The 25,243-nt window shown below is 42.1% G+C and overlaps 1 protein-coding gene and 1 long non-coding RNA gene across 2 annotated transcripts; one reads left to right on the top strand and one right to left on the bottom strand.

The window, feature by feature from the left end:
- Nucleotides 1-1,217: 1,217 nt before the first annotated feature.
- TLR5 (toll like receptor 5) lies at nt 1,218-5,922 on the bottom strand. Its single transcript, XM_064648122.1, has one exon. It carries the CDS (start codon nt 5,920-5,922, stop codon nt 3,337-3,339), a length of 2,586 nt encoding a protein of 861 aa, XP_064504192.1. The 3' UTR covers nt 1,218-3,336.
- Nucleotides 5,923-18,678: 12,756 nt separating this feature from the next.
- LOC135411029 (uncharacterized) lies at nt 18,679-20,763 on the top strand. Its single transcript, XR_010428968.1, has 3 exons — nt 18,679-18,792; nt 19,448-19,537; nt 20,190-20,763. It is a non-coding gene; the product is annotated as an uncharacterized LOC135411029 (long non-coding RNA).
- Nucleotides 20,764-25,243: the final 4,480 nt, after the last annotated feature.

Below are 25,243 nucleotides of genomic sequence, written 5' to 3'. Positions count from 1 at the left end.
TCTGAGAAGGGATTAGGGATTGGGATTAGCAAATATAATTGCAGTTTGCTGAGACTAGTATGCGTGTCAGAGTGGAGGGGAAGCCTGGTTTCACTGTATATGAAATAATAATAATGTGAAATAACAATAATGTAAAATGTGAAATAATATGTAAGCATATAACTGTTGGCTTCTGTTACTCTCCACAGGGATATGTTTGTAGAATCTGGGTTCTGGTCCCGAGTGCCTTGATTTTGAGGAGGAGCCCTTGCAATCCTTGGACTCTGACAGTCTGGATAGCTGTTGCTATTGAACAATATTGCCTGCTTGACCAGTTAATGTTTATAATATATATTGCAATGGTGGCGGGAGGCTTTTACCATTGAATATCTGAGCTGATACCACGGGGCACTGAGTCACTGTCCTCTGAATATTCCCTGTGCTGCTACTGCAAATAAATTCACCACCTTCCATCTTAATAGCTTGCTTTAGAGCCAGTGCCACACTTCACACCCTATTCTGGACACCCTCCAACAAGTTAATGTTTTTCACTGAGGAAGGTGAGTAAAACTGATGAGAGTATCTTTAACTAAGGAGCCATAAAATTCTAATAGAGCAGTAATGTTCCCAGCGAGCCTGAAGGAAATCCGATCAATAGTTATGAGGTTGAGGCTCAATTTAAGGCTCAATTTATGGCCTTAATTCATCAAACATAGTCATTCTCCATTTTTGTACAGGATGCTTTTGTGGTTCCTGCTGAGCAGAGGAGTATAAAGTCTGCACAAGCTCTTTCTCGACAATTCCCCAGGCTTTGTCATTTAAGATAGGTGACTCTACAGAGGTGATGTTCAGGGTTCTGGGATCTATTTGAAGGTGATTTTTCATCATATAGGACAGACTGCACCAACTGCATTTGTTCTGAGCATCTCAGGCTTGGAATGGTTTCACAGCGAGTAAAAAAGAAGATGTTTTGGATCTCTTTAAAATTTGACACTGCAGTTATTCATATGCCTGTAGACCACTCCACAATCAGGAATGGTTCAACAGCATGTTCTCCAAAAAGCCTTTTACTGCTTTTGTAGACCCCTTGCAACAGAATTTGAAAGGTGCAGATGGGGGCTGGGCTTCTTCTACATTTCTAAGCTGCCTCTGTGGTAGAAAGAAGTTTTCCCAGCTGCTTCTGACACAGGTGTGATCTCTTTTTTTCCAAAATGGTATGCAAGCACAGAGGCAGACAATGAAATTTCACGCAAAGGTTTTATTAAAACCTTTCTATAAAATGACAGATCTTTCCGAAGACTGAAGTAAATGCAACCTTTATGTACCCACCTCCCACCAGTGGCATAAGCATGAGGTAGACAAAAGCATCTCAAATGAAAGAGCCATAATTAAAGACATCTATTGTATGTACTTGTCATTCCTGCATACAGAGGTTAGCAGAAGTAGGTTTTAACTACCTGAAGTGATAGGAGTGTCTTGTAAGTATACAGTAAGGTCGTAGCTGGAGAGGGCTCTTAATCAACACTTGACCAAAAAATGTTTTGTGACAATCATTCAAATATAATTTCTAATGGTGCTTTTAAAATCCCCAACTCTTACACCACGTACAGATCCACAAACAACCCGGAGCTGCAGATGATCTTCATTGTACAGACTCATTCCTGAAATGCCTGTGGTGGCTTTTCTGACCGCCCAGGGGGGCTCTGGGAAGCCAGGGCTGCTGGTGACTTCCTAGCCCTCGCTCTGCAGCACCATTTTCCCCCACTGCCAGCAGCTGCAGTAGCGGGGAGGCAGGAGGGGTTCTGGAAACCCGGGCTGTTACCTGAGCCAACAGCGACACCCAGGGATTCACCAGCACAGTCCATCCCTTCTTTGATCTGCAATCCCCTGTCCCATGCCCCCTGAAAAATATTCCAAGGTTTACCCATTTTTCTCTTCCTGAGTGACTACACTGATTGAGAGGGAAGAAATACTGTAGTAATTATAGTAATCTTATCTATAGAAATCCTGTATACTTGTGTGCTGAGAGTAAATCAGATCAGCCACAGGCACATGTATATTCAAATGAGTGCATTCACATTTCATCTCTATCAAAACAGTTAGGATGGTATTATTTGTTTGCAGCTAAGGTCAAGACAGATAACTTATAAAACCTCCCATTCCTGCCTCCTCACTACAGCAAAAAGCCCCACTGAGGCCCTGCTGAAAGTATTTTGGTAAGCTTTTGTTGAATAAATGTACAGAGATGAACAGTACACTCAAGGAGTACGTCACAATCAAAATAATAGGTGCAGGTTCTGTATCAGTGAACACTGAGTCAGACTTCTATTAAAATGACCCTGAACAACTCCTTGAAGACAGATACCTGAGCAAACAGTGGTAAAATAATTAGAGAAGTAAGAGACTACCAGGCATTAATGACTCCAGAAAAACATTTCAGTAGAAGCAGAAAAACACCTTAGAATTGATCAGGACACAGGATGTGCTGAGAACAACCCAAATTACACAGTACAATTACAAAGTGCACTTCCCAATCCCAGCATGCCAGTGCTGTCTGTCAGTCACTGGGCCATTGGCCCTGTCACGGGTGTACAGCCTGCACGGCTCCTGAGGTAGTCTCTTGTTTGCTTTTCAAGCCTAGGCTTGCTTCAGATCCAAAGGGAATGCCTGCTCCTCTCTGCAGGGCAGAAGGCAGCTCAACTGGAAAAGCACTAGGCTGAAACAGCAGCAAATGAAGTAGACCAGTGATTGTAGCTCTACGACAACAGAAGTTGTGAAGGAAAAGGGCACAAATGAAGTCCAAAGTTTGTATGTTCCAGTTGAGAAGCTGAGGATAATTGAGTAGGAAACAAGCAAATGAAATCTGTGTTACAACAATTTAAAGCATAAAGGTGCGAAACAATGATTCGACTTTGAAATGGAACATGAGAAGTTACAGGTTCAGAAAGCACAGAAATAGTCCATGAACTGATGGTCAGGCAGTGCCTGAAAGCATATTTGGTCACTCCATGGGCTCTTTTTAAAAAAACAACCATGAGCATCCTTCTCTAACTGAAACAGACCTGTGAAGTAGGTAGTACTCTGAAAATCAGGACTGAATTGTCTAAAGATGAACATCCAAAATGTGGAGTATCTATGATTCATTTAATTCTTCTGAAAATATGTGTCACAGTCCATAAAATAATAGTACTTTCGTCTATTTGCTCGGTGCTTTCAAGCTGTCTCTCTGTTTTGTAGGATTTATACTGAATCAGTTATCATTCTGCCTGTCTTTTCAAGGAAAGATGAACCAAACTTCTGTTTACTCCTGCCATGGCACAGCTGGAAATGGGATATTTGCCAGGAACTCACACACTGTCAGTGTGAGACGGTTGCTACAGTCTGCAGCTCAATACCATTGGCTTTCCTTTGTACCTTTTTCTCCTTCAGAATTTGGGATGAGAGGTTATTTAAAAACCAGTCTACATCTTGATAATCTTCAGGCCACCGCAAATACCGACTCCTTTGTAAGAAGTTTCGAATTGGTTTGTGTTTCATCAGTTGATATTGAGAAAGTGACCCAACCACTACCATTATGAGGACATCTTTCAGATCAGAGAAGTACCTGCTCTGGGCAAAATTGAAGGCTTCCACACACCACCCATCTTTGAGAAACTGCCTGGTCACAATACAAATTGTTTTCCTGCTGTTCCAAATGGCATCACGAATATTATTGATATGTTCTTCCCCAGGCAAGAAGTCTCTTTCCTCAAAACACAAGGTAAATCTGTTTTTATCCAAATACTGTGAATCCAGGTGCTTTAGCAAAGCATTCTGGACCCATTCAAAGTCATTTTTGCTGTAGCACAGATACGCATCATATCTGTATTCACATTTATTTGTTACTTGTGGATGGCTGGCTATTATTTTTTTGGTGATAGTTTTATACCAGATAAAACAAATCCCCCGACAGCGAGTAAAAATGATGGCTGACACCAGAAACATGAGAAAGGTGACAGAGAAGAAGATGAATAGTGAGAACCTGAGTGCCTGCTGGAGTTCATCTTCATCACAACCATCATATTCCAGATACGACAGTGGTACCCCTGCAAATTCAGGTGGGTAGGCACAGTACCTGTCAGATTCGGATCCAGCTAGGGTTACATTGGTTTCATTTAGCCACACTAGTAGGCTCTTTAAAGAGCAATCACAGACATACTTATTATGTGTTATATCCAGAATATTCAAAGTCATAAAGACTTCAGGCTCAGGGGAAAGCAGCTGGTTTCCAGATAAGTTGAGGTACATTAGGCTCTCCGGAAAAAGCCCAGGAGAAAGATGAGACAGCAGATTGGAAGCCAGATTAAGGGTTTTTAGAGATGTTAGACCTCTAAAAATGTCCTGTGGAAGAGCACTGAGGTAGTTGTTATTCAGATGGAGAACCTCGAGTTTGGACAGTGCCCCAAACACATCCAAACATAAGTCTCTCTCCCACACAAGCTGTAACATATTTTCACCCAGATCCATATAGGTTAACTGACTATTTTGTATAGCATTATCACTTTTCACACAGTAAGAGAACCGATTCTGTTTTAAGAAGATATATTGCAGATCTGGAACTTGGAAAAGAATATACAGGTCACCTACATTTGCCAACCAATTTCTTTCTAAATCTAGGTATGCTGTATCTATTCTTGTGTAAGCTACAGTCATTAGCTTATTGTCACCTAAAGAGGCATACGTCAGACGTGGAAAGGAAGGGAGCTTTTTAATGGCATTGTCTCGGAGATCAATTATTTTCAGACTTACTAAGTGATGGAATGATTTTTCACCAATCATTCCAATATGATTCTGCTGTAAATCAATATATGCTACACTGCGTAGACCCTCAAAAGTATGATCATACAACTCACCTAAAAGATTACTTGAGAGATTGAGGATTTTTAGGTTGCCCAAGCCAAAAAATGCTTGCCTTTCGATTTGATTTATCTTGTTTTTGAAAAGGTTCAGCACTTCCAGATTACCAAGGCTTTGAAAGACTAAAGGGTTGAGAGAGAAAATGTAACCCCCGGAAATATCAAGGGAACTAAGATCACTTCTTTCTAGTCCTGCAAAAGTATAATTATCTGGATTTTTTAAGTTTTGAAAGCCAAATCCTGAACCCATTATATGAGTGCTAAATATTAAAGACCTGATTTGAGTCCCTTTAATGGCTGTACAGAAATATTGGACTCTCTCCGTGCTCCAGCCATTTTTGCTAAGGTCTAGTGAGTTAAATGTAATATTTTTGAAAGGATTTGGGCATTTGGCCCAGTCTACACTTTCTGCCTTGTACAAAAAATTAGAACTGAGGCTGAACAATAAAAAATGTTTTCCTCGGAAGCTGGTAAGATTGCTCTGACACAGGTCGGATATGTAGTTGGATTTCAGGTTCACAGTTTTCAGGGCTGTTAGATTATAAAATAATGGATGAGGCTGAAGTCTGGTGATTTTGTTCCCTGAAAGATCCAATTCTTCTAATGATCTCAAATCTTGAAAGTAACGCTCCTCAAGGATGGAATTTCCAAGGTAGTTCCCAAACAGACGGAGTACAGTCAGACTTGGCAAACCCACAAAAGCATCAAGATCTGGTTGAAGAATCCTATTGTATCCCAAATCTAAGATACGAAGGTTTGGCAGGTTCCTGAAAGCTGCTTTCCCTATGGTAACGGGATAGACCAACTGCGTTCCAAATTCCAACAACAACAAGTGCTCCAGCAGTGGAAACGAAGTTTCAGTCACTCGTATGATATAGTTGGAAGTTAGGAAAAGCTTCACCGTATCCTTCGGCACAAGTGGAATATCTGTGAGGTTGCAGGAAAAATATATGGAGACTTGGGCTTCTGAGTAGCAGCTTCTAGATGCACACACCCCACTAGCTAGTGAGAGTCCAAAGACAAGCACTAGCTGATGACACAACATCATGAACCTATGTGAAACAAAGTGAAAATAGAGAGCATTAATTCTGCAGTTGGCTGTCTATGCAGTGAGTTGTAGAGCCCATTTTTAACAGTTGTGGAAGAGAGGACTAATGTCACACTAAAAGTTACTAGTGGTTTGGGAATCTATCCTTTCTCTGAAGTCTAACAGGTACTATGTGATAGGCTGTCTGGTCAGAACATGGGTCCCAAAGAGATGTGAGCAACTCCTATGACCTAAAAAGTAATTCTTCTTTATGTACCTTAAGGGTGGCACCATAACCCCACTAGGTAGGTGCTGAAATCTTGGCCTAGCTATTTAATTTGCACCATGGAACAGGTAATGCTGGTGTATTAGCTTAATTCCTTTATCAGTTATTCAAACAGGTTTTAAACAGTTTGGAATACCCAAGTAAAGTGCAATCATCCAGTCATCTTAACAGAGCAGGCCAACGCTGCTCTTTCCCTGAGCACTCTCCTTGTGAGGGCTATTACCTATTTGGAATTTAGATTGCTGTCATACAGAACTACCTAACAGCCTTGAATTTTAAAGAGGAGGACCTCTTTTGGGGCTCCTGGAGCCTCAGACTACGCTGACAATGTGAAATTTTTCTTGAAATGGTTGTGAGATAGTTTTGAAAGTATAGGCAGGAACAAGGCTTACGCTGAAGGAACAGAAAAGACACAGTAGCCTGAAACTGTCCTGTGAGATTTCATGTTTCATGAAAAACTGTATTTCCTGAACTGTAAGTTCCTAAGTTATACAAAAAGGTGGATAATGTAATTTATACAGTTTGCTGATGAATCCATTTATTAATATATTCCCACTCTGTATTTTCCTTGCATTATGCCATCTGTCTGCCTGTCTCCCTTTTTATCCAAGACAAAAACCTCTTCAAAGCAAGGAAGATTTCTTTACTGAGCATGGTAAAGAACAGAGCAAATTATTAGCCCTAAAGTGATTGCTTGTGTACAGTAGTTTTTAAAAAAATCCCTTCTAACTAAGATTGCAACCATCTGCTTCTGCTTTTAGACAAGCATTTATTGAAATGAAATGATAACCCAGTGGAAGAATTTTTGTGTCCTCCAGCACAATCTGCTTAAAAATTGGTAAGTGTAAACTCTTGGGGAGCCAAGCCCCCAGTGGCCATCTAACGTCTGCAAAGTAAATCTACTTCAGAGAGGAAAAAAGTGGGGCTTTGAACAATTATTGTTCTGATTTGAGCACACTGCTTCTTTAAAGCACAAGTACAAGCCTCTATGCAGAATATTGTACTATTAAACTAAAATCATCTTATGCTTTTTGCTGTCATACAAAGGGATTTCTGGGAAATGCCAGTAGAAACCACTATGACATTCCCATTGCAAATACCAAGGGAAAGAGAAAGCCAATTTTTAGAGACTATCTGCTACATAGGCAATACAAGGATATTACAGCACAGTCCAATCTCACTCTACCAAACATCTCAAAGTCATGTGATTATATTAAAACTCTAACTTGTAACAGCTGTGACTACTAGAGTGAGTCTGCAAATTTTCACCCTAGAGGCTCAAACACCAAACGGGAAACACAAATACTTTGCAACTTAAAATACTAATCTTTACATTTTTAGGACATTCTTGTGTGCTTAGGACAAGATCTGATTCTTGAGGTAAAAGAGATTATGAATATAGGATACGAGTGTTGAATTCTGAAGTCCTGGCATTCAAATTTCATTAGCATTTTGTCTCACAAAGGAATTTAGGATGTGCTGTAAAGAAAAGCAAATGTGCTGCAAAGAAAAACAAATTGTAGGTAGTGAGTATCAAAATTCTGTTTTATTGAGCATAGTAAAGAACAGAGCAAATTATTAGCCCTAAGGTGGTTGGTTTTGTATTGTACTTTAAAAAAACACTTAAGAGATTTTAACTTCTTCTATGGGGAATAATTCCAAGTACTAGAATATAATTGTATTTACTACCCTCTTTTTTGACCTAGCATACACTTTTAAAGGGGTCATTATAAACAGTAAACTTTGTAATGTTTGTTGTTGTTACTACAGAATGTTGTAGGTTATTAAGAAAGACCCAAACATATAAGAGATGATTCAAGATCTTGTTTACATTTTTACATTTTTCTTTCCTAGAACCATGAAAACAAAGCACCAAGTTTCCCTTTTAGTATTTGACAACTATGACATTGGTTCTTGCTGACATTGTAATATAAGATGTTTAGCACAAATAGTTTTAAATTACATTATCTTTCAGACTTTTACATTTTCATTCCTTGTATTTGCACAGATGCTATGGCTAGTTTTTAAAGTTTGGGCAAAATCACTGCATTATCAAAAGCAGTGGCAGACAGAAAATACTTTGGAAGTCAATATTTGATGGACACGTACAGTAGTCAGCTAGAAAAAGATCAAAATGCTTAGAATGGAACAATTAGGAAATGTTGTTGTTTTTAAATTTTAAAATGTTATTTTATTTTCTTTATTAGAATATAAGAAAATGGTGAAAGATTTTTAGCCACCTTTCCCTTTATACTTACTTGCTTTTCCACATTCTTGTAAGTTAAACAAATACCTAACAATCTTTTAACAGTTGTTACACTCCGCCTCTGCTCTGGTTTACTGACAAGGAAGATTTCACTTGTAAACTCTTTGCTCCCTCAATTTTTTCCACATAAGTTACTACCTTCTCTCCCAAATCTTGTCCCTCCATGAGCAGGAGGGCGATGCTGGCAGTAAGTAATGCCTCTTACTGCTCTCATGATGACAACAAAGATTTGTATTTTAACAGAATCCCATCATGTAGCATTTTATGCAACCCTTCACCACTGTACATTAGCCTTTAAAATGTTTTGGGAAGAATATTCTTCCCACAAAACGAGGATCCTCCCATTCAATTACATGTTTGTGCATGGACATGGAGATGAAGGGATGTCTAAATGCTTCATTCATAGAATCTCAGAATCTTTAAGGTTGGAAAAGACCACCAAGGTAACCGAGTCCCACCTATGACCGAACACCACCATGCCAATTAAACCATAGCACTAAGTGCAACATCCAGTCATTTCTTGAACACCTCCAGGGATGGTGACTCCACTACCTACCTGGGCTGCCTGTTCCAATGTTTAACACCCTCTGAAAACGTTTTTCCTGATGTCCAACCTTAATCTTCCCTCATGGAGCTTGAGACTCTATCCTCTTGTCCTGTCAATTATTGAAAATTTTCATTATTAAAAACTGGAGCAATGAAGTTTAGAGAATCAGGGCCCAATAGGAGTGGGATGAAAAATGCAGCAAATGCTTTTGGGATGGGAAGTCCTAAGCAGGCCATGTTTCTGAGCAATGGAAAAAACTTTTACAATACAGGGTGGATATTCTACCTAGATCTAAAGGCATAAGTGAGTGCATACAGAATACTCTAGCTCTGGTCTCAGCCTCCTGTGCATCTGGATCAGGGAAGGCAGATGCAGATGCTTTGAGTCATGTGGAACTTTCACTATTGTACTTACTTTTTTGTAAAACTTTTGTTAACCTGGTTTTAAATCACCTAGAAACTTTCACTAGCACAGTAAAAAAGGATGGGAACTGGCAGTACCTGAGAGTGGATATTGTAGCTGTGCCTGTTTATCTCAGCACAGCTGTGTATGCCTTAGGACACCCAGAGAGACTGTCAGTAAGCAAGGCTTGAAGTAAAGCTGAAAAGGAGGACTAAGGCTGTCTCTTTTTGTTACTCATGCCAGAGTAACAACATGGAGAGTTAGAAAGCATTTGCCATTCCCCTTTCCACACCCCCAACAAAAATACACTGGATTCCACATAAATAAAAAAAAATACCCTGCTTCTGTCCTTGCTGAGGCCTGAGGCTTGCTTTTAAAAAGAGTGACCTGAAAGGAAAATTTCAGTCTTAGAAGTGGTTTTGTGCAGCAGCAGCCTCCTGTGCTTCTGTCACATAACCCTAGTTTAAATGAGAACCAGCACACACCAGTGGGAGGGAACAGGTATGAACTGTGTGTGCTTATGAAAATGAGCAACAGGCCTAAGTGTTCTCAGTTGTCAGCCATAGGTTTTGGGGAAAAAAGCAGCAGAAGTGCTGGCTATCTGGGTGGACTCTAGGGAAGACCAGTGTAAAATAATCACCAATAAGATTGAAAGAGTTTAAAAATATTTTTAATAACCTATTGCAGTGACCATGATATCCTTCTAAGGAGATCTTTTTAGATGACAGCTCAGTCAGCCAGAGGAATTGTGTGCCCACCACACGCACAGACTACTTGAAATAATTCCAAAAAGATGAAGTCCTGTGACCAAGGATACCAGCCATTTTGGTGTTTAGGATGTGGTCAGTGGATAAAAAGGTAAAGACAGATGTAAAGCTGGTAAAATCTTCATATCTGCACCAAAAAGGAGAAAAAAAGAGTACATTTTTTACTAATGCTAATTTTCATGAAAATGTCCAGGTCATTTTCTGTAGGTCACTGAATCACAGAAGAGTGGAGTATATACACAATAAAGGTAGCAGCATCTTTTGATGAGTGTGTGAGAATCTCATCTTTAATTGCCACAAGCCTGCTTTAGGATTAAGGATTAAGGGATAAACATTAATCCTACTGCCAAGTTGGAAGGCTTTTCTTCCCTTTAACTTCATAGCTAAGGGTCTTTCTGTTTGGACAGCAAGATGCGAGAGCTCTCTTGGAGCCTCTGTGAGTGCTGCTGTTACCCTGATGCCTTTCTGTGAAACACCACTTAGTTGTCACAGGCAGCACAAAAGCTCCCCAGAGAAAAGGGAAAGATAAGATTCAACAACTTCAGGGTGTATTTCTTGCCTGTAAAACCAATGCATGGAAGACAGTCCTCTTTTCTCCCTCTGTACCCCAAAACATTAGACACTAAAGTGGCAAACACTGTCTTAATTGTCCCTTATTATTTTTTCTAAAGTGAGATGTGTGTGTATAAAATTACAGATTTAACTTTTAATTTGATATGCACACTGCTTTCATCATCAGTTTACAACTTTTCTTGTGACTGTTTTGAAAAGTGTATTTAAGCCAATTTCTTTATGTATATGTCCAGAGCCCAGCTAACTGAACAGAGACTGTTTTCCATTCATTTAATCTAAACCATTCTTCCTATTTAATTACCCCCAGATCTTTCTGCCAGAAACTGGCCAAGTGCAGCACTCAGAAACAGTATCAATAAAGAAATCAGCTGCAGGTACAAAACACATAGGCATGAAAAAGCTACTGGGAAAGGGAAACAAAGACCAGGAGGAGTTTGGAACCTGTGGTGGGTTGACCCTGGCTGGATGCCAGGTGCTCACCAAAGCTGTTCTATCACTCCCCTCCTCAGCTGGACAGGGGAGAGAAAATACAATGAAAGACTCGTGGGCCTAGGTAAGAGCAAGGAGAGATCACTCTGATTACTGTCATGGGCAAAACAGACTTGACTTGGGGAAATTATTTTAATTGATTACCAGTCAAATCAGAGTAGGCTAATGAGAAATAACTACCAAATCGTAAAACACCTTCCCCCACCCCTCCCTTCTTCCTGGGCTTAACTTTACTCCCAAACTCTCTGCCTCCTCCTCTGCCCAGAATGGGTCCTGAAGGAGCTGTAGGTGGATATCTGCTCCACTGCAGCCCTCCATAGGTTCCAGGGGCACAGCTGCCTCACCATGGTCTTCACCACAGGCTGCAGGGGAATCTGCTCCAGCAGCTGGAGCACCCCTTCCCCCTCCTTCTTCGCTGACTTTGGTGTCTGCAGAGTTCTTTCTCTCACACATTCTTACTCCTCTCTCCAGCTGTAGTTGTCATTGCACAGTTATCTCCTCCCCCCTTCTTAATTGTTATCCCAGAGGCTCTGCCACCATCGCTGATGGCCATGGCCTTGGTCAGCAGTGAGTCCATTTCACAGCCAGCTGGCATTGGCTCTGCAGGACACTGGAGAAGCTTCTGGCAGCTTCTCACAGAGGCACTCCTGTAGTCCCCACTTCTACCAAAACCTATACAAACCCAGTACAGAACATTTGGGTAAGCGAGGGCATTTTTGCTTAGTTTCAGGTTAAGTCTGACTCAGTATAAATAATCTCAGCTAGAAGGACTTTCAGATTTTAAAAGACTCTCAATTCAGGCCAGAAGTTCTAGAACAAGAACTGTAACAAAGTCAAAGAAATACTTTCTTTCTTTTCTTCTCCTCCCCCTTTCAAGCCCAGTTTACTTTACTCCGTCTTCTTTTCCTCAGTGTCTTTCCCTTTTCACTATCCTTTGGCTTAGACACAGACCAAGTGCACCAGGATATAAATGAGGTTGAACTCCTATACTGGTATGATCTACTGCATCTGCCTGCTTTCCACAGTGTGTCTTAGTCTGGATTTAAAGGTAAGGCTTCAGTTATCTTTCAGGGGAATTTTGTTGTGCTAGCTGCCCAGTCAGAAAAGTAACCCCAAGCAAAGCCTCAGAATGAAGATTAGAAAGCATGCACAAACCTAACACAGCCCATGCATGATTATCTGCCCTATCCCTGGCTAGTGCAGCTCTGATATTGTTTGCGTTGCACTGACCCTTCTGTAGAAACACCCAGTCAGACTGAAGCAGACTTGAACAACAACAACAAACCAACCAAAAAAGCAAATCCAAACCAGAAATAAAAAAAAAGAGACTAAGAAGCAATGCAAACAATGGAAACCAGTCTCTGTTGTTTATATGTTACAGGGCTGAGACTTCCTCCAAAGTATCTAGAACAGTTGGGCTGCTTACCTATGGCTTTCAATTTTTCTGAGAATGGCTCAAAGCCATTGAGGCTAGAGGCTGTGACTGTGGGAAGTGGTAGCTCAGAGTGGAAGTAAATGCTGAAAGAAAACTGAGGAGTTGACTATAATACTCCAGTTGGGCAAAACAAGAGGAATACTGATTGGATGCAACATTATGCCAGGGGCATGTACTGACAAAGGGAATTAAAGGACAGTAACATCCATTGCTAATTCTGTACTCAACACTGGGCTCTAAAGCTGAAGTCTGGTTATGGATTTTAGCTAAACTAGTGCTTTGGATTAAGCAACCATAATTAAGCAAGCAATATTCCATTCCAAAATAATTCAAGAAGTTTATCTTTCAACCCCTGCTCAGCAAAAAAATCACAGAATCACAGAATTGTTAGGGTTGGAAGGGACCTCTGGTGATCATCTTGTTCAACTGATCTAGCCCAACCCCCCTGCCAAGGCAGGGTCACCTAGAGCAGGTTACACAGGAATGCATCCAGGTTGGTTTTGAATGTCTCCAGACTCCATGACCTCTCTGAGCAGTCTGTTCCAGTGCTCTGCCACACTCAATGCAAAGAAGTTCTTTCTCATGCTGAAGTTTCAGTTTATGGCCATTGCTCCTTGTTCTGTCGCTGGGCACCACTGGAAAGAGTCTGGCACCATCCTCTTGGCACTGGCCTGTGAGATATTTGTATGCATTAATGAGTTCCCCTTTCAGTCTTGTCTTCTCTGAAGGAAAACTGAACAGGCCCAGCTCCCACAGTCTCTCCTCATAAGAGATGCTCCAGATCCCTCATCATCTTTGTTGTCCTCTGCTGGACCCTGTCCAGTACCTTCTTGTCTTTCTTGTATTGAGGAGCCCTGAACTGGACACAGCACTCCAAATGTGGCCTCATTAGGGCCAAGTAGAGGGGCAAAATCACCTCCCACAACCTGCTGGCCATGCTCTTCCCAATGCATCCCAGGATACCACTGATCCTCCTGGCAGAAAGGGCTCACTGCTGGCTCATGGTCAACTTGTCATCCACCAATATTCCCAGGTCTTTCTCAGCAGAGCTGCTCTCTAGTAGGTCAGCACCCAACCTGTACTGGTACTTGGGGTTATTCCTCCCCGGGTGCAGTACCCTACACTTGGCATTGTTGAAAATCCTCACGGCTCTCGCATCCTTGTGTGCACAGCCACATTTCTGCAGGACAGATGTCAGGTACTGTTACCTGACACACTTACATGCTTACAGCCTTATGGTTAGAGCAGTTTCCTTGAGTGAGAACCAGACTGAAGCTTCTCAGACTGAGGCAGGCTAAGCACTTGGGTCTTACACTTCCTTTAATGGTCTAATTGGGCCATAGCATCAGGGACCTCTCTTTTCCTTGGCCGAAGGTTGAAAGAAAATGTTCATGGCTCACATGCCCTGCACTAGACTCAAAGCTGCAGCTCTGCTAGAGGTGCACCATGCAGGCTCCTCCGAGGAAGTCTGCCAGGGGTCATGTTCTTTGTATTGACCTCCCCAACACCTGCAATTGCTGTGCAAGGCTCCTCACCCCGGGGTGCTCCCGTGCCATGGCTTACACGCACTGGGAGCCACCGCAGATGTGGGAGTGCCTTGTGGATTTATGAATGAAGGAAGGGCCTTTGGGATCTCATTTTGGGGACTTGGCTGCCTAAAATCCACTGGAATTCACCTGAATAGAAAAATGTGTCTCAATCTCATTCTTCAGATCTTGGGTCCCTTCCTGCCATCCAAATGAATAGAGTCTCCTTTGTGCAGCTTTCTCTATATATTCACATGTCAAAATTCTGTAAGGAAATGAGAATCATTCCTACTTCTTCTATCAAGTGCAGAACAAAATATCCTTGTCTAATGCCCTAATATCACTCATATTTTCTTCAGTCATGGCAAAAACTATGGGCATCTTTCCCAGAGCCTTGTGATAAACACTGGCTGTGAAGAACTATTTGTATTTGGCACTTGGTAAAATTTCTAGAAAAAAACCCCAAAGACCTTCAAAGAGCATCCTTTTTCTTTTAATCTAACAGAAAGCCTTACTGACAAGGAGTTTGTAATATTTATCTAGGCCATAAAAAAGATCTTGAAAGATATACTGCAAACAGCAAACCTTTGTTCTTAGACCGGTCAGATAAAGGCCAACTGCTATTGTGAAAATTTGTATTGCTGCTGTTATCTGATTAGATCAAATCTACTTACTGAAAGAAAAGTAAAGATCCGAGCTTTTGCCCAGGCTCTAAGCCATCATAATATATGCATTTGTGCTCATAAAAAGTTGAGCAGTGTAAACATACTTTTCATCATGGGGCCCCTCTAGCCAATTACAACCTAAAAAAGAAACTATTTCATTCATCATATGATTAATGAATATGCCCCCACCACCTTGGCATCTCCCTTAAGTTGCTAGGATTCTTAACTGTAATATAGCATTTTCCAACTTAAAATCGGGAAGCATCTTATAAGGCAAGTGAGTACTGAGGCAGTTCCTGTCACTGATGGAAAAAAACATAAGGCAATAAGGCATTTAATGACCTGACAGAGCAGAAGGACCATAAAATTCAGCCACTGGTTTGGGTGTAATGATGTAGTTCCTGTTTGTATTTATTTGTTTTGATATCCCATCAGATTATATGATGAGATGCAAACACACAAAGACAGATGTGATTCCTTAATTATAGGGTAAGAGTTCTTTAAAAGAAAACAGTCCCCAGAAGGATAAGAAAATAAACTTGAAAAAAACACACTCTAGGCTATTTCTCCAGAGGACAGGAGTAAATTGGATAGGCAGAGGGAGGGTGCTGTAGCCCCAGACCCCAGATCCTGGCCCCAGTTCAGTCATTTTCAGCCCCTAGCACATTTTTAAGTGTCTCCCTGCTGATTAGAGCCAGGCTGCTCCTTTCCCTGCCTGAGCAACCAGCTGGGCTGGTTGTTCCAGTGAAGCACCCCAGTGCTGGGCACTGGTCCATCTGCCAGCCCCAGGCAGCCCAGCTTCCCCCACCTCTGTGTCTCAGAGGGGATGATGAAGGCAGAGGGCTTCAGAAGAGGACCAAGAAGATTTCCTACAAACTTCTTATTTCCTAAGGAAATAGGGCTTCAGCAAGGGCAGTGAAGATTCAGGGGGCTGGTTTTTTTTTTTCAAGTTGTTGCTACTGTTGTTTCCCAGTAGAGATGCTCATTCAAAGCTGCACAAACAACCTAGCAGTCACAGTCACCACTCAGATACATCCTGAGTCCATGTTTTCCTTTTTTCTTTGAAAAATGTCACGTGAGAACTGCTGGTCTAGACTAGAAGTCACTCCAGGGAAGAAATGTTTCCTTCTTATTAGTTCCCCTTCCCTCTTAGCTATCATTTTGGACTGTGTTTTTCACACAGTGGATTTAGCTTAGGAGCACAATGTCCTTTTTTTGCGCTTGCCGGATAATTAGAAGCAGAGAGGATTTAAGCTCTCACCTGGAAGAGATCAAATTGATAATAGGAGAGGAGTCTCAAGAAAGACAGTCAAATTTGTAACTTAGATGAGGCCAGCTTTCACAGATGAAACAGAAATTCTTGAGGAAGCAGCAGGAAGTGGAGAAGCAGCATTCAGACAGTAACTCCTGGGGTCACAAGCAGAGCTCTGTACAGCCTTACCTGCAAAAGTAACCTTTTCATAAAGCTCATCAGCACTGTCATGCCTGTGAAATAGTGGTCATGCATAAAACTGGTAATGGGTTGGTAGCCTGAAGTCAGCAAAGGTGACTAACTGGCTAGCCAGAGGGGGAATGGCATGGTCACCCCTCCTGCACTCCTGGGACTCAATCTGGAAATGTTATTTAATAAAGAACTATTAAAAAATATGGAGACAGGTGCCTGAATATGTGGAGCCATATAGAACAAATGATAACAAAGAGATGGTTGCTTTTGCAAGGTTTTTTTACACATACATTTTAATAAAGCAATCAAAAGATAAAAAGCTGCAAATGTCCAGTGATGAAAAGACCATAAATATAATACAAAGAGAGAGAAAATCTGCCAAACATTGAAGTGAAATTAGAAACCTGCTCTGCTCTTTCCTGTAATGGAGATGTTGAAAGGATAGTTTCTGAATTTCTTTGAAATAGGCTTTAGATCTGAATAAATTTGAGTTAGTTGGTGGAGAAGAATGTGAAAATTTCACTCACTAGTATGGCTGACATAATCCTGTACTGTAGAACCTACGATGCAATGAAGACCTGTGAAGAAGACAGAAAAGTAGCTGGTAGCCTTTCTGAAACCATTCCTGAGGGAAGCTGTTGGTGAGTGGGTTGTTCTGTTCACTCACAGCACAGTAGTAGCATGCTAGGGCTCACCTGCATATATATTCCAGGTCTGACACCTAGGGACTGCCAAAACAGAAATCCCCAAGCAGGTTATATTTTAAATTCTGTCCCTACCCAGCTTTTTCCAGAGGGAAAGCTAGCTATGTCTTCATTTAGCACATTAATCTATCAAGTAAAACAGCTACTCTCAGTTCCGTTCTCTGCACAATGCAACACCAAACCATTTTATCTCACACCCCCCCATTCACTGTGGAAGCATTGGTTATTCTGGACTGGAGGCACTCTCCTCTTCTGTTACAGCTCTTCCAACTGAGTGAATAATGTTCAAGAGTTGCTAAATCAAAGACACGCTTCAGCCTACTGAAGGGTTAGGGGATGCTTTGTATGGGGTCAAGGGAGGGAAGGGAGATCTGCTCTGGGCAGCTTCCATGTTCTGACTATGCACATGTTCAACCCAGAAACCAATCCTTAGAGAACCTTGGAGCCCTTCTTGTCCTCCCCTCCAGTTGCTGCCTCTTACCATCTCAATCAGCTTCTCGCACAATGACGCAGCTTCACAAGGAACCTGGAGGAGGCCAAAATTAGCCTGTTCCCAATTAGGATGAAGACATGTCCCATTCACCCTGAGGCAAAGGACGGAAAGGGCTGAACTCTCCCACAGCTTGGGTGAATGCTCCCAGCCATAAGCCATGGAATCAAAGACGTGCAGTTCACCACTCCATTTTAAAACACTACTGTGCTTTGGGCTGGCTCTGAGCTAGAAGCATGCCTACATCACAACACCTGTACCACGTAGCTGTATCAGATGTTGGCTGGTCAGCCCTGCCAGACTTGGGCACTGCTGGGTGTCTGCAAAAGCAAAACGTTTCATGCTTGAGTACTCGAAGTACTGAAGTGCAAGGTGGGAACTGCTGACATCCTGCAAGGTGGAGTCTTCCAAGGCCAGGTGCAGGCATGTCTCATCAAGTCCCACCTCTGATGCCTTTGTGCCTCTTAGGGACTTTATACCCCACATACCTATTTTTTCCCCATAAAATGAGGGTAATAATCCTTGTCTGCCTCGGGGAGGGCCGGAAAGTGAATGAATGCTAAGTTACATACTGCTTTGAAAAATGCAGAAGTGCAACCCTGGTGCCAAAACATTCTCCTACGGGTGGATACCCTTATTTCCTGGCGACTGAAAAGGGAAAAACAGGAGGGAAAGAGAGGGTGACGACCGACCCTTGGGCTGGCGTGGGCTGTGAAGGAGCCGTGTAAGGCTGCTGCTCAGACCCCCGGCTCCCACCCGTATCCCAGTGTCCCAGCTCACCTCCCGCCGGTGCCCGGAGCGGAGCGGAGCAGCCCCGCACGGGAAATCGGGCGGCGCCGGGGAAAAGGCTGGGAACAGCCGCACCCCCGGGAGCGCCCCCCGCGCCTGTCCCCCCGCGCGTTATTCCCGCATACACACCGTCCGGCTGGAGCGGGAAAGCGTGCTCGACCTGCAGGGAATGGTTGAGGAGCGGTCCCGGCTGGCCGGGACGGGAAGGTGCTCCCGGGAGGGCAATGTTCACAGCGGCCGGGAACGGCGCTGCAGCCGAGCCGCCTTCTTGTGCACGGCGACCGTAAATAAAGGGGCAGCGCCACAGAGAGCTGGGGTGCCGCAGGGGTAGGGCATGGAGGAGAGTGGTGGTGATGTTCATATGGAATGGGGAAAAACAAATATTAAAAAAGATAGAGTCACCAAGGAAGAAACGCTGGGAGGGAATTTCCCCAGCAGAGTGGAAATCCTCCCCAGCTCTCCAAGACCGGCTGCTGGATACGGAACTCTGGGGCCCCAATATAAGGATGTGAGTGTTGGAGCACGTCCAGAGGAGGGTCATGAAAATGCTCAGAGGGCTGGAGCACCTCTCCTGTGAAGACAGGCTGAGAGAACTGGGGTTGCTCAGCTTGGAGAGGGCTTCACAGAGACCTTATAGCATGTTCCAGTTACTTAAAGGGGGCTTACAAGAAAGTTGGAGAGGGGCTTTTCACAAGGGCTTGTGATAGGACAAGGGGGAATGGCTTTCAATTGAAAGAGGGTATGTTTAAATTGGATATTGGGGACAAATTCTTCATTATGAGGGTGGTGAAGCACTGGCACAGGTTTCCCATAGAAGCTGTGGATGCCCTTTCCCTGGAAGTGTTCAAGGCCAGGTTGGATGGGGCTTTGAACAACCTGCTCTAGTGGAAGGTGCCCTTGCCTATGGCAGAGGTGGAACTAGATGATCTTTAAGGCCCCTTCCAACCCAAATCATTCTATGGTTCTGATTCTATGGGAAGGGGTCAGGCAAGGGGAAACCAGACTGAGGGATGCAGCCAGGACACAGGAGTAAGTTTTAATGGGCTTTGCTACATTTTAATCTTTAGGAGATGATCATACCAACTCACCTCAGTCTAAGCAATGTGAAAATTTGTGTTTGCTGGCTGCCTGGTGATTGAGCTGTTTCTTTTGGTCTTTTGCAGGTGGAAAGAGCCAGTTTATCTCTGCCTCTTACATCCAATACAGCTGAATCTCTGATGTGCACTTATCTGACCCAAGATAACTGTAAGCAGGTGATCCTCTACTCACATTCTTATCCTATTTCTAATGGTCATTATATTCCATTTCCTACATTACCTTATACTAAGTGGAACACTTAGGTTTCCTAAAGAAGTTAAGGTTGAATGACAGATCTGTAACTGAAGTAATTTATTTGCCTGTTACTGTAATTCTTAAAGAGGAATCCAGGAATGAAAAGGGGAGGTAAAAGAGAGGACAGAGTAATTTTTATTTTAAAAAATTATAGTAATTTAAATTTTCAGGTTGCACTGAAATAAAATTTCTGGAAATTGATGCTGTTTGAAAAATTGACAATCTCTGAGCTAACTCTTGAGTGCATGGCTGCCTGGCCTTAACTGCAGCAGCGAGCTGGGGATTTAGTAACACTGCATGGGAGACACAGGAGCCTAAAGCATTGGATCTCCAATATACATCATGTTAACCAGAGCATGACCTAATCTGGACCAGTTGGAAATGCAGAACTCAGGGCCTTGTCTTAAGATTCACCTTTTAAATAAAATGAGGCTCCACTCTCTTGGCATTGCACAAGTCTCAGCCTCTTTTGGAATTAAGTGCCTGAGGCAGCTCTTGCTTGTAACTCACACCGAGTTATAGACCCTTCTCCTACCCAGGTTGCTCCTTATGGAGCCTTTCTCTTTTTAATAGGACGTGAACTCTGCTTCTGTCTCTGATGACCTCTGTTGTCACCCCCGACCACGGGGATATCTACAGAGGAAATTCTCACTCTTTCCTGGTTGAGCTGTTCTGCTTTGTATGGAATCGACTGGGCCTGAGATGACACCGAAGTGCCTGTCTTCATACTAATCTGGGTTACATAGCTTTAATTACTAATACTTATGTCACTCTTGTATTAAGTACTTACAAGTGACTGCATATGCATGTATTTTAATGGTCTTAATGCACCTCTCTGGTTGTCTGGGATATGTTTTGCTTATGTTAAATCAGGTGAGAAATTACAACACACTCTGGCACTGAAGCAGTATTTCTAAGGCCACTGAAAACAGGACCTGTGTGTTTGAAGACAAGTAATTTGGAATAGCGTATTTAAACAAAACACAGGGAACTGGAGAGAGCAAACAAATTCTTTAGGAAAAGTCCTATAGAATTCTATCAGGTCACGTGGGGTATTAGAGAAGTATCTGCGAGCGCCCATTGTTTCATGCAAATTTACACTGTGAGGTTGTGATACTTATGCTCAAATAAATAACAACTTATTTTCTGTTTGGTCCTGCTTCTCTCTTACTTAGAGTTGAATAGATGGAAGTGGATGCTTTAAGTTCTGAATATTTTCAAGATTACTCTTAGCTGTAAGTAAGTAAATCTCTTTTCTACTGAGTCTACCACCACAGCACCTCTTTTTATGTGGTGACAGTAAAAACCAGCATCAAGTTTTAACCATGTGTGCCCTCAGTTCACACCTCACAATACGTGTCTAAGGTGGATACTTCACTTATAATCCTGTTGTTGTAGCTTGTTGTTGCAGGTGGGAAGCACCCAGGATCTTGTCAAGGTCCTGATTTTGTGGATCTTGCCAGCTTAGGCCTCTAATTGTTTGCCCATACACTTAAAAGGATGAGATATTTTATACTGAAGCAAGGCCTGGAATGCAGGGACAGTTTAGGTGTCAGTTAAGCCTGTTTCAGTTTGTGAATAAAAGCTTTAGAAGTGGCCGAAGCAGCAGGTAAGAAGGACTGCTGTCCTTTCATGGCTATAGTCCTTGAGCATCTTTTTGTTTAATACATAATGCATGTTTCAGCATGGAAGCAAGGTATTCACTGCTGCTTTTTGTACAGTCAACTGCTGCTAACAAGTGTTCATGAATTTACAGAAGTGTTTTTTGCAAAAGCTTTTGCTAAGGTATGGTTGAAAATCCAACCTGGAACTTTTTTTGGTTTGGTGCATTGACTGATTTATCATAGAACACTGCTCACTATTATTACAACTGCACACTGGATTAAATCTTTTTGATTCAGTTATTAAAAACCTCCAGGTTTCAAATGCATAAATCACAGGACTCTATAAAGAATGTCAGTGTATTCAGCCCCTGTGGTTGTGTAACTCAGAGAGAAAAGAAATAGCTAAGTTGTTTGTTATTGCAGCTGTATTTTCTGTAGCAGTGTGCTGACATCTTTCAATGCTTTTCTGCACAGAGAAAGTAATGTAATTCCAAATGATGCAGATGAGCATGTTATGCATGTTATATTTTGATGACAAAAGGCACACCTACACAACCATCTCATGTTGTTCTGTCACTTGCAAGAAACTATGGAAACTAAAACAAAAGCTGTCTTCCTGCCAAGGTGTCTGTGTTGAGCAGAGACATGTTTCTTGCTCCTCTGTTGTCTTATGCAAGTCACATACACACAGCAAGCTAGATACCTAGCAGGCACCATAAGGAATTAGGAAAGAGGGGGAAAAGAAAAGATGTCCTCTCCATTCTACACATGAAAATTAGGAACAATTACTTACAGAATTTTACTGTCTCCTAGATTTATGCAGCTTCTTGAAATTAAGTACTGAGAGACCTAATTTTAAGCATATTACTAATTTCAAGAAAATACCATATATGAAGGTTCATTTATGGAAGGTCAGTAAATGCTCTAACAGATTTTGTACAAATAATCATTTTCCTCACATTTTGATAGAGACAGGTTAATAGGCTGTTTCTTGCCATGGCTTATCAATAGCTATGATGTCTTCTACTGATGTGCAGGTAATATTTCCAGTGTATCCCACTCCATTTTAAACATGCTAATAAAATACATTAATAATGTGCAACCTTTATAAGCCCCCTTGAAATGCAACTAGGATATAATCTTTATTGAAATAAGACCCAAACAGGTGCTCTCTCTTGTATTTAATGGAGTGTATTTAATACTGAAAAAATGTGCTTGAAGCCAAAGAACAGCCCCTTGTGTGTGCTGGTTCTGCAAATGACATTTGCCAGTTGTAATGAACTCAGACTATGAAATTCTAATAGCCACAGAAGGTTATCTATGGCGAATGACTAATACCTTCTAAATTAAGGTCTGTAATTGCACTCTGGTGATTAATGCATTAAATCACCAATTTCTAACATGTAAAACACTTGCCAAATGTGTATCTTATTGTACCTCTGAGCTCACCTATAATGTACAATAGGCAGGTGAAATACACGATCATTTCCCCCAGGCTTATTCCAAAGCAGGCTTCCACCCACACAAGATCAACGCTGTAATAAGGTCATTATTTCTGGAGACGAGGTTTTCATATCTTGCATGGGTAATGCCATTAAGTTCCTTTAACTTATGAGTCTCAGTTAAAATTATCATAATAAATGCCAGGAATTGTTTAGTTTTTTCCCCCCTGGATTTCACAACAAACATAGCAAAATCTCTGATCTTCTTAATAAACCTCTAGCTTTTAAAAAAAAAAAAAAGAAGAAAAAGGAAAAAAAGCCAGTATTTGGGGAATTATTAAGGTGTTTTAGAAAGCTTTTATTGAAGCAGTGAACTCAACAGTTTGTCCACAGAATGGAGAGAATAAGAAAAGATAAAACTCTACACATGCAAAGTTAATTATTCTCTTTTTATGCATATAGAAGAATCCAAAATGAGCCTCTGCAAATGAATTTCTTCCTGGTTTAGGGAGCATTGATTTTGATCTCAGTGTGCTTCTGTGAGCTTCATTCTTAGTGAGACTAAAGACTTTGGAGAGGCAGGGTTTTGCATTTATCTGCCTTTATAGCCTTGGCTACCACTGAGTTCAGTTACAAATATGACTGTGTTAATTTGAGCAAAGAAGAGAAAAGCAAGATCAGTAAAGGCTAACTGAGCAAAGTTTGATCAATTGATTAATGTGCTCTACTAGTCTCAACATAAGAATAATTCAACGTGTTACATTTTAGCTTGAAAATTATATTTTCATTTTAACAGACGTTGAAACCAAAGTTTCATCTGTTGAAATTAACACAGTCAGATCTTTGCAAAAAACCTCAGAGCTGTGCTTACCCTGCTTTAGATTCTCAAAAATAAGGTAAAAATATGCAAAAGGATAGTGTCAGAGGAATTGATTCAGCCCGCTCTGCTCCTCTCCCAGGTCTGAGTAGATTGTAGGAGAAAAATATACTCCCACAGTTGAACTGTATAAAATACAGCCCCAGATTGTCTGACCTCCACAGCTGTACAGGACAAATCCCTATTTTGGGCCCTGCTGCCAGGCCAGCCAGATGCAGCAGCAGCTTCCCCCTGAGGCCACTCAGAGCAGAAGGAGACTTTTGTTCAGGCAGCGTCCACCAGCCAGCCAGCTGTTCCCATATTCTGCAAAGAAAGGCTGACTGGAGCCGAAACCCGGGTTCATACTAACCTAAATACCTGTCAGAGCTGAGACTGCAGTAAAATAACCTGTGACACCTTTCATGTTATTGAGTTGTCTGCCATTTGTACGTGAGTATACATGAAAGCAGCAGTGCAGCCTCAGGTCTCTGCCCATGGAAACACCCTGGGAATCACACAGCGCACGCGGTATCGTGTAAGACAGGAAAGAGCCTCAAGAAATAAGTTTCTGCAGTGTTAACAAAAAGGGAAGATGAAGGCAAAACAAAATCCATTGGTAACACCAAAAGAAATGTCCCACGAAATTGAAAACTGTACATCCTGATGATATGCCAAGGTTCTGCATGCAGCTGGGATTTAAAAGCCGACACCTCCATGACAGCCTTATGACTCCTGTTGCACTCAAGATATCTGTCAGTTAACAACTGCGTATTCAGCTGGGATGGCTGGATTGCTCCATCCTGACCACTTCTCCAAATGTAAAAATGACAGATGAATTGTGACATGCCATGTTGTGCCACTCAAAAACACAAAGGATGAGGAGAGTATAAAACCAGCACATCACTTCTTGCACTACCAGCAACATTATTCTTTTAAGGATCTCCAGAGTAATTTATTAGCAAAGCAGGTAACATCCTTGAGAAAAAGTCCTTAACGTTTTTTTTTCACATGGAAAGATGCCTGCAGGCAAGTCTTGACACTAGATCACATTTTTGCCAAGTACCAGGAGGAAGTAATCTTTTACCCAGATTCAAGAGGAAGGGCTGCTGGGTGACAACATGAATTCCCAAGCTGGGTGGCAGCCCCTCTGCTGCTGCTGCCTCTGGAGGGGCCTCAGAGTGGTGCAGATAGTGGGACCTGTCCCCCAGAGAGCTGTGCTGGAGACTGTGCTTCCCAGCAGCATCCTGCCACCATCCTGTCACCTCTGGAGAGGTGACCTTCAACTCAGCCTCCTGCCCCACAGTAGGAAATCACATCAACTGCAGTCTCACCTGCCAGGATAGAAAAATTCAGCAGTTGTGCTGCAGTTCACTACCTCACCCAGTGCCCAATTTAGCCAAACTCCACTAAGTGGTGCTTTGCACTCCTGCTTTTATGCTGACAGCATCTGCCAGCCAGGAGTAACTGGAGAAAGTGCTTGAAGCAGGATGTCACATTGCTTCTGGCTCCATCCCCACCTGAGAGTCCAACCTTTCAGACGTGAAACGTGTTTCACTTTTGTATGGCCTCTTTCTGTACTTTTTCTGCCTGTTTTTAGTTGGCAGCAGTTTCTGCTCATTTTGTGCTATCAGTACAAGCCCTAAAACATTGCTCTTATCTACACCTGTTCCTGCCATGGAACGTGCTGCCTGAGGAAAAGAGATGCTGCAGAGGGTAGGCTTCTGT

This window comes from Pseudopipra pipra, chromosome 3 (assembly GCF_036250125.1).
Source record: "Pseudopipra pipra isolate bDixPip1 chromosome 3, bDixPip1.hap1, whole genome shotgun sequence".
Lineage (NCBI taxonomy): Eukaryota > Metazoa > Chordata > Aves > Passeriformes > Pipridae > Pseudopipra > Pseudopipra pipra.
The sequence above is the reverse complement of the archived record's forward strand: the minus strand, read 5'-3'. Positions and strand labels throughout refer to the sequence as shown.

Coding starts and splice junctions, on each gene's coding strand:
- TLR5 (XM_064648122.1), bottom strand. CDS start 5,922: ATGATGTTGTGTCATCAGCTAGTGCTTGTCTTTGGACTCTCACTAGCT.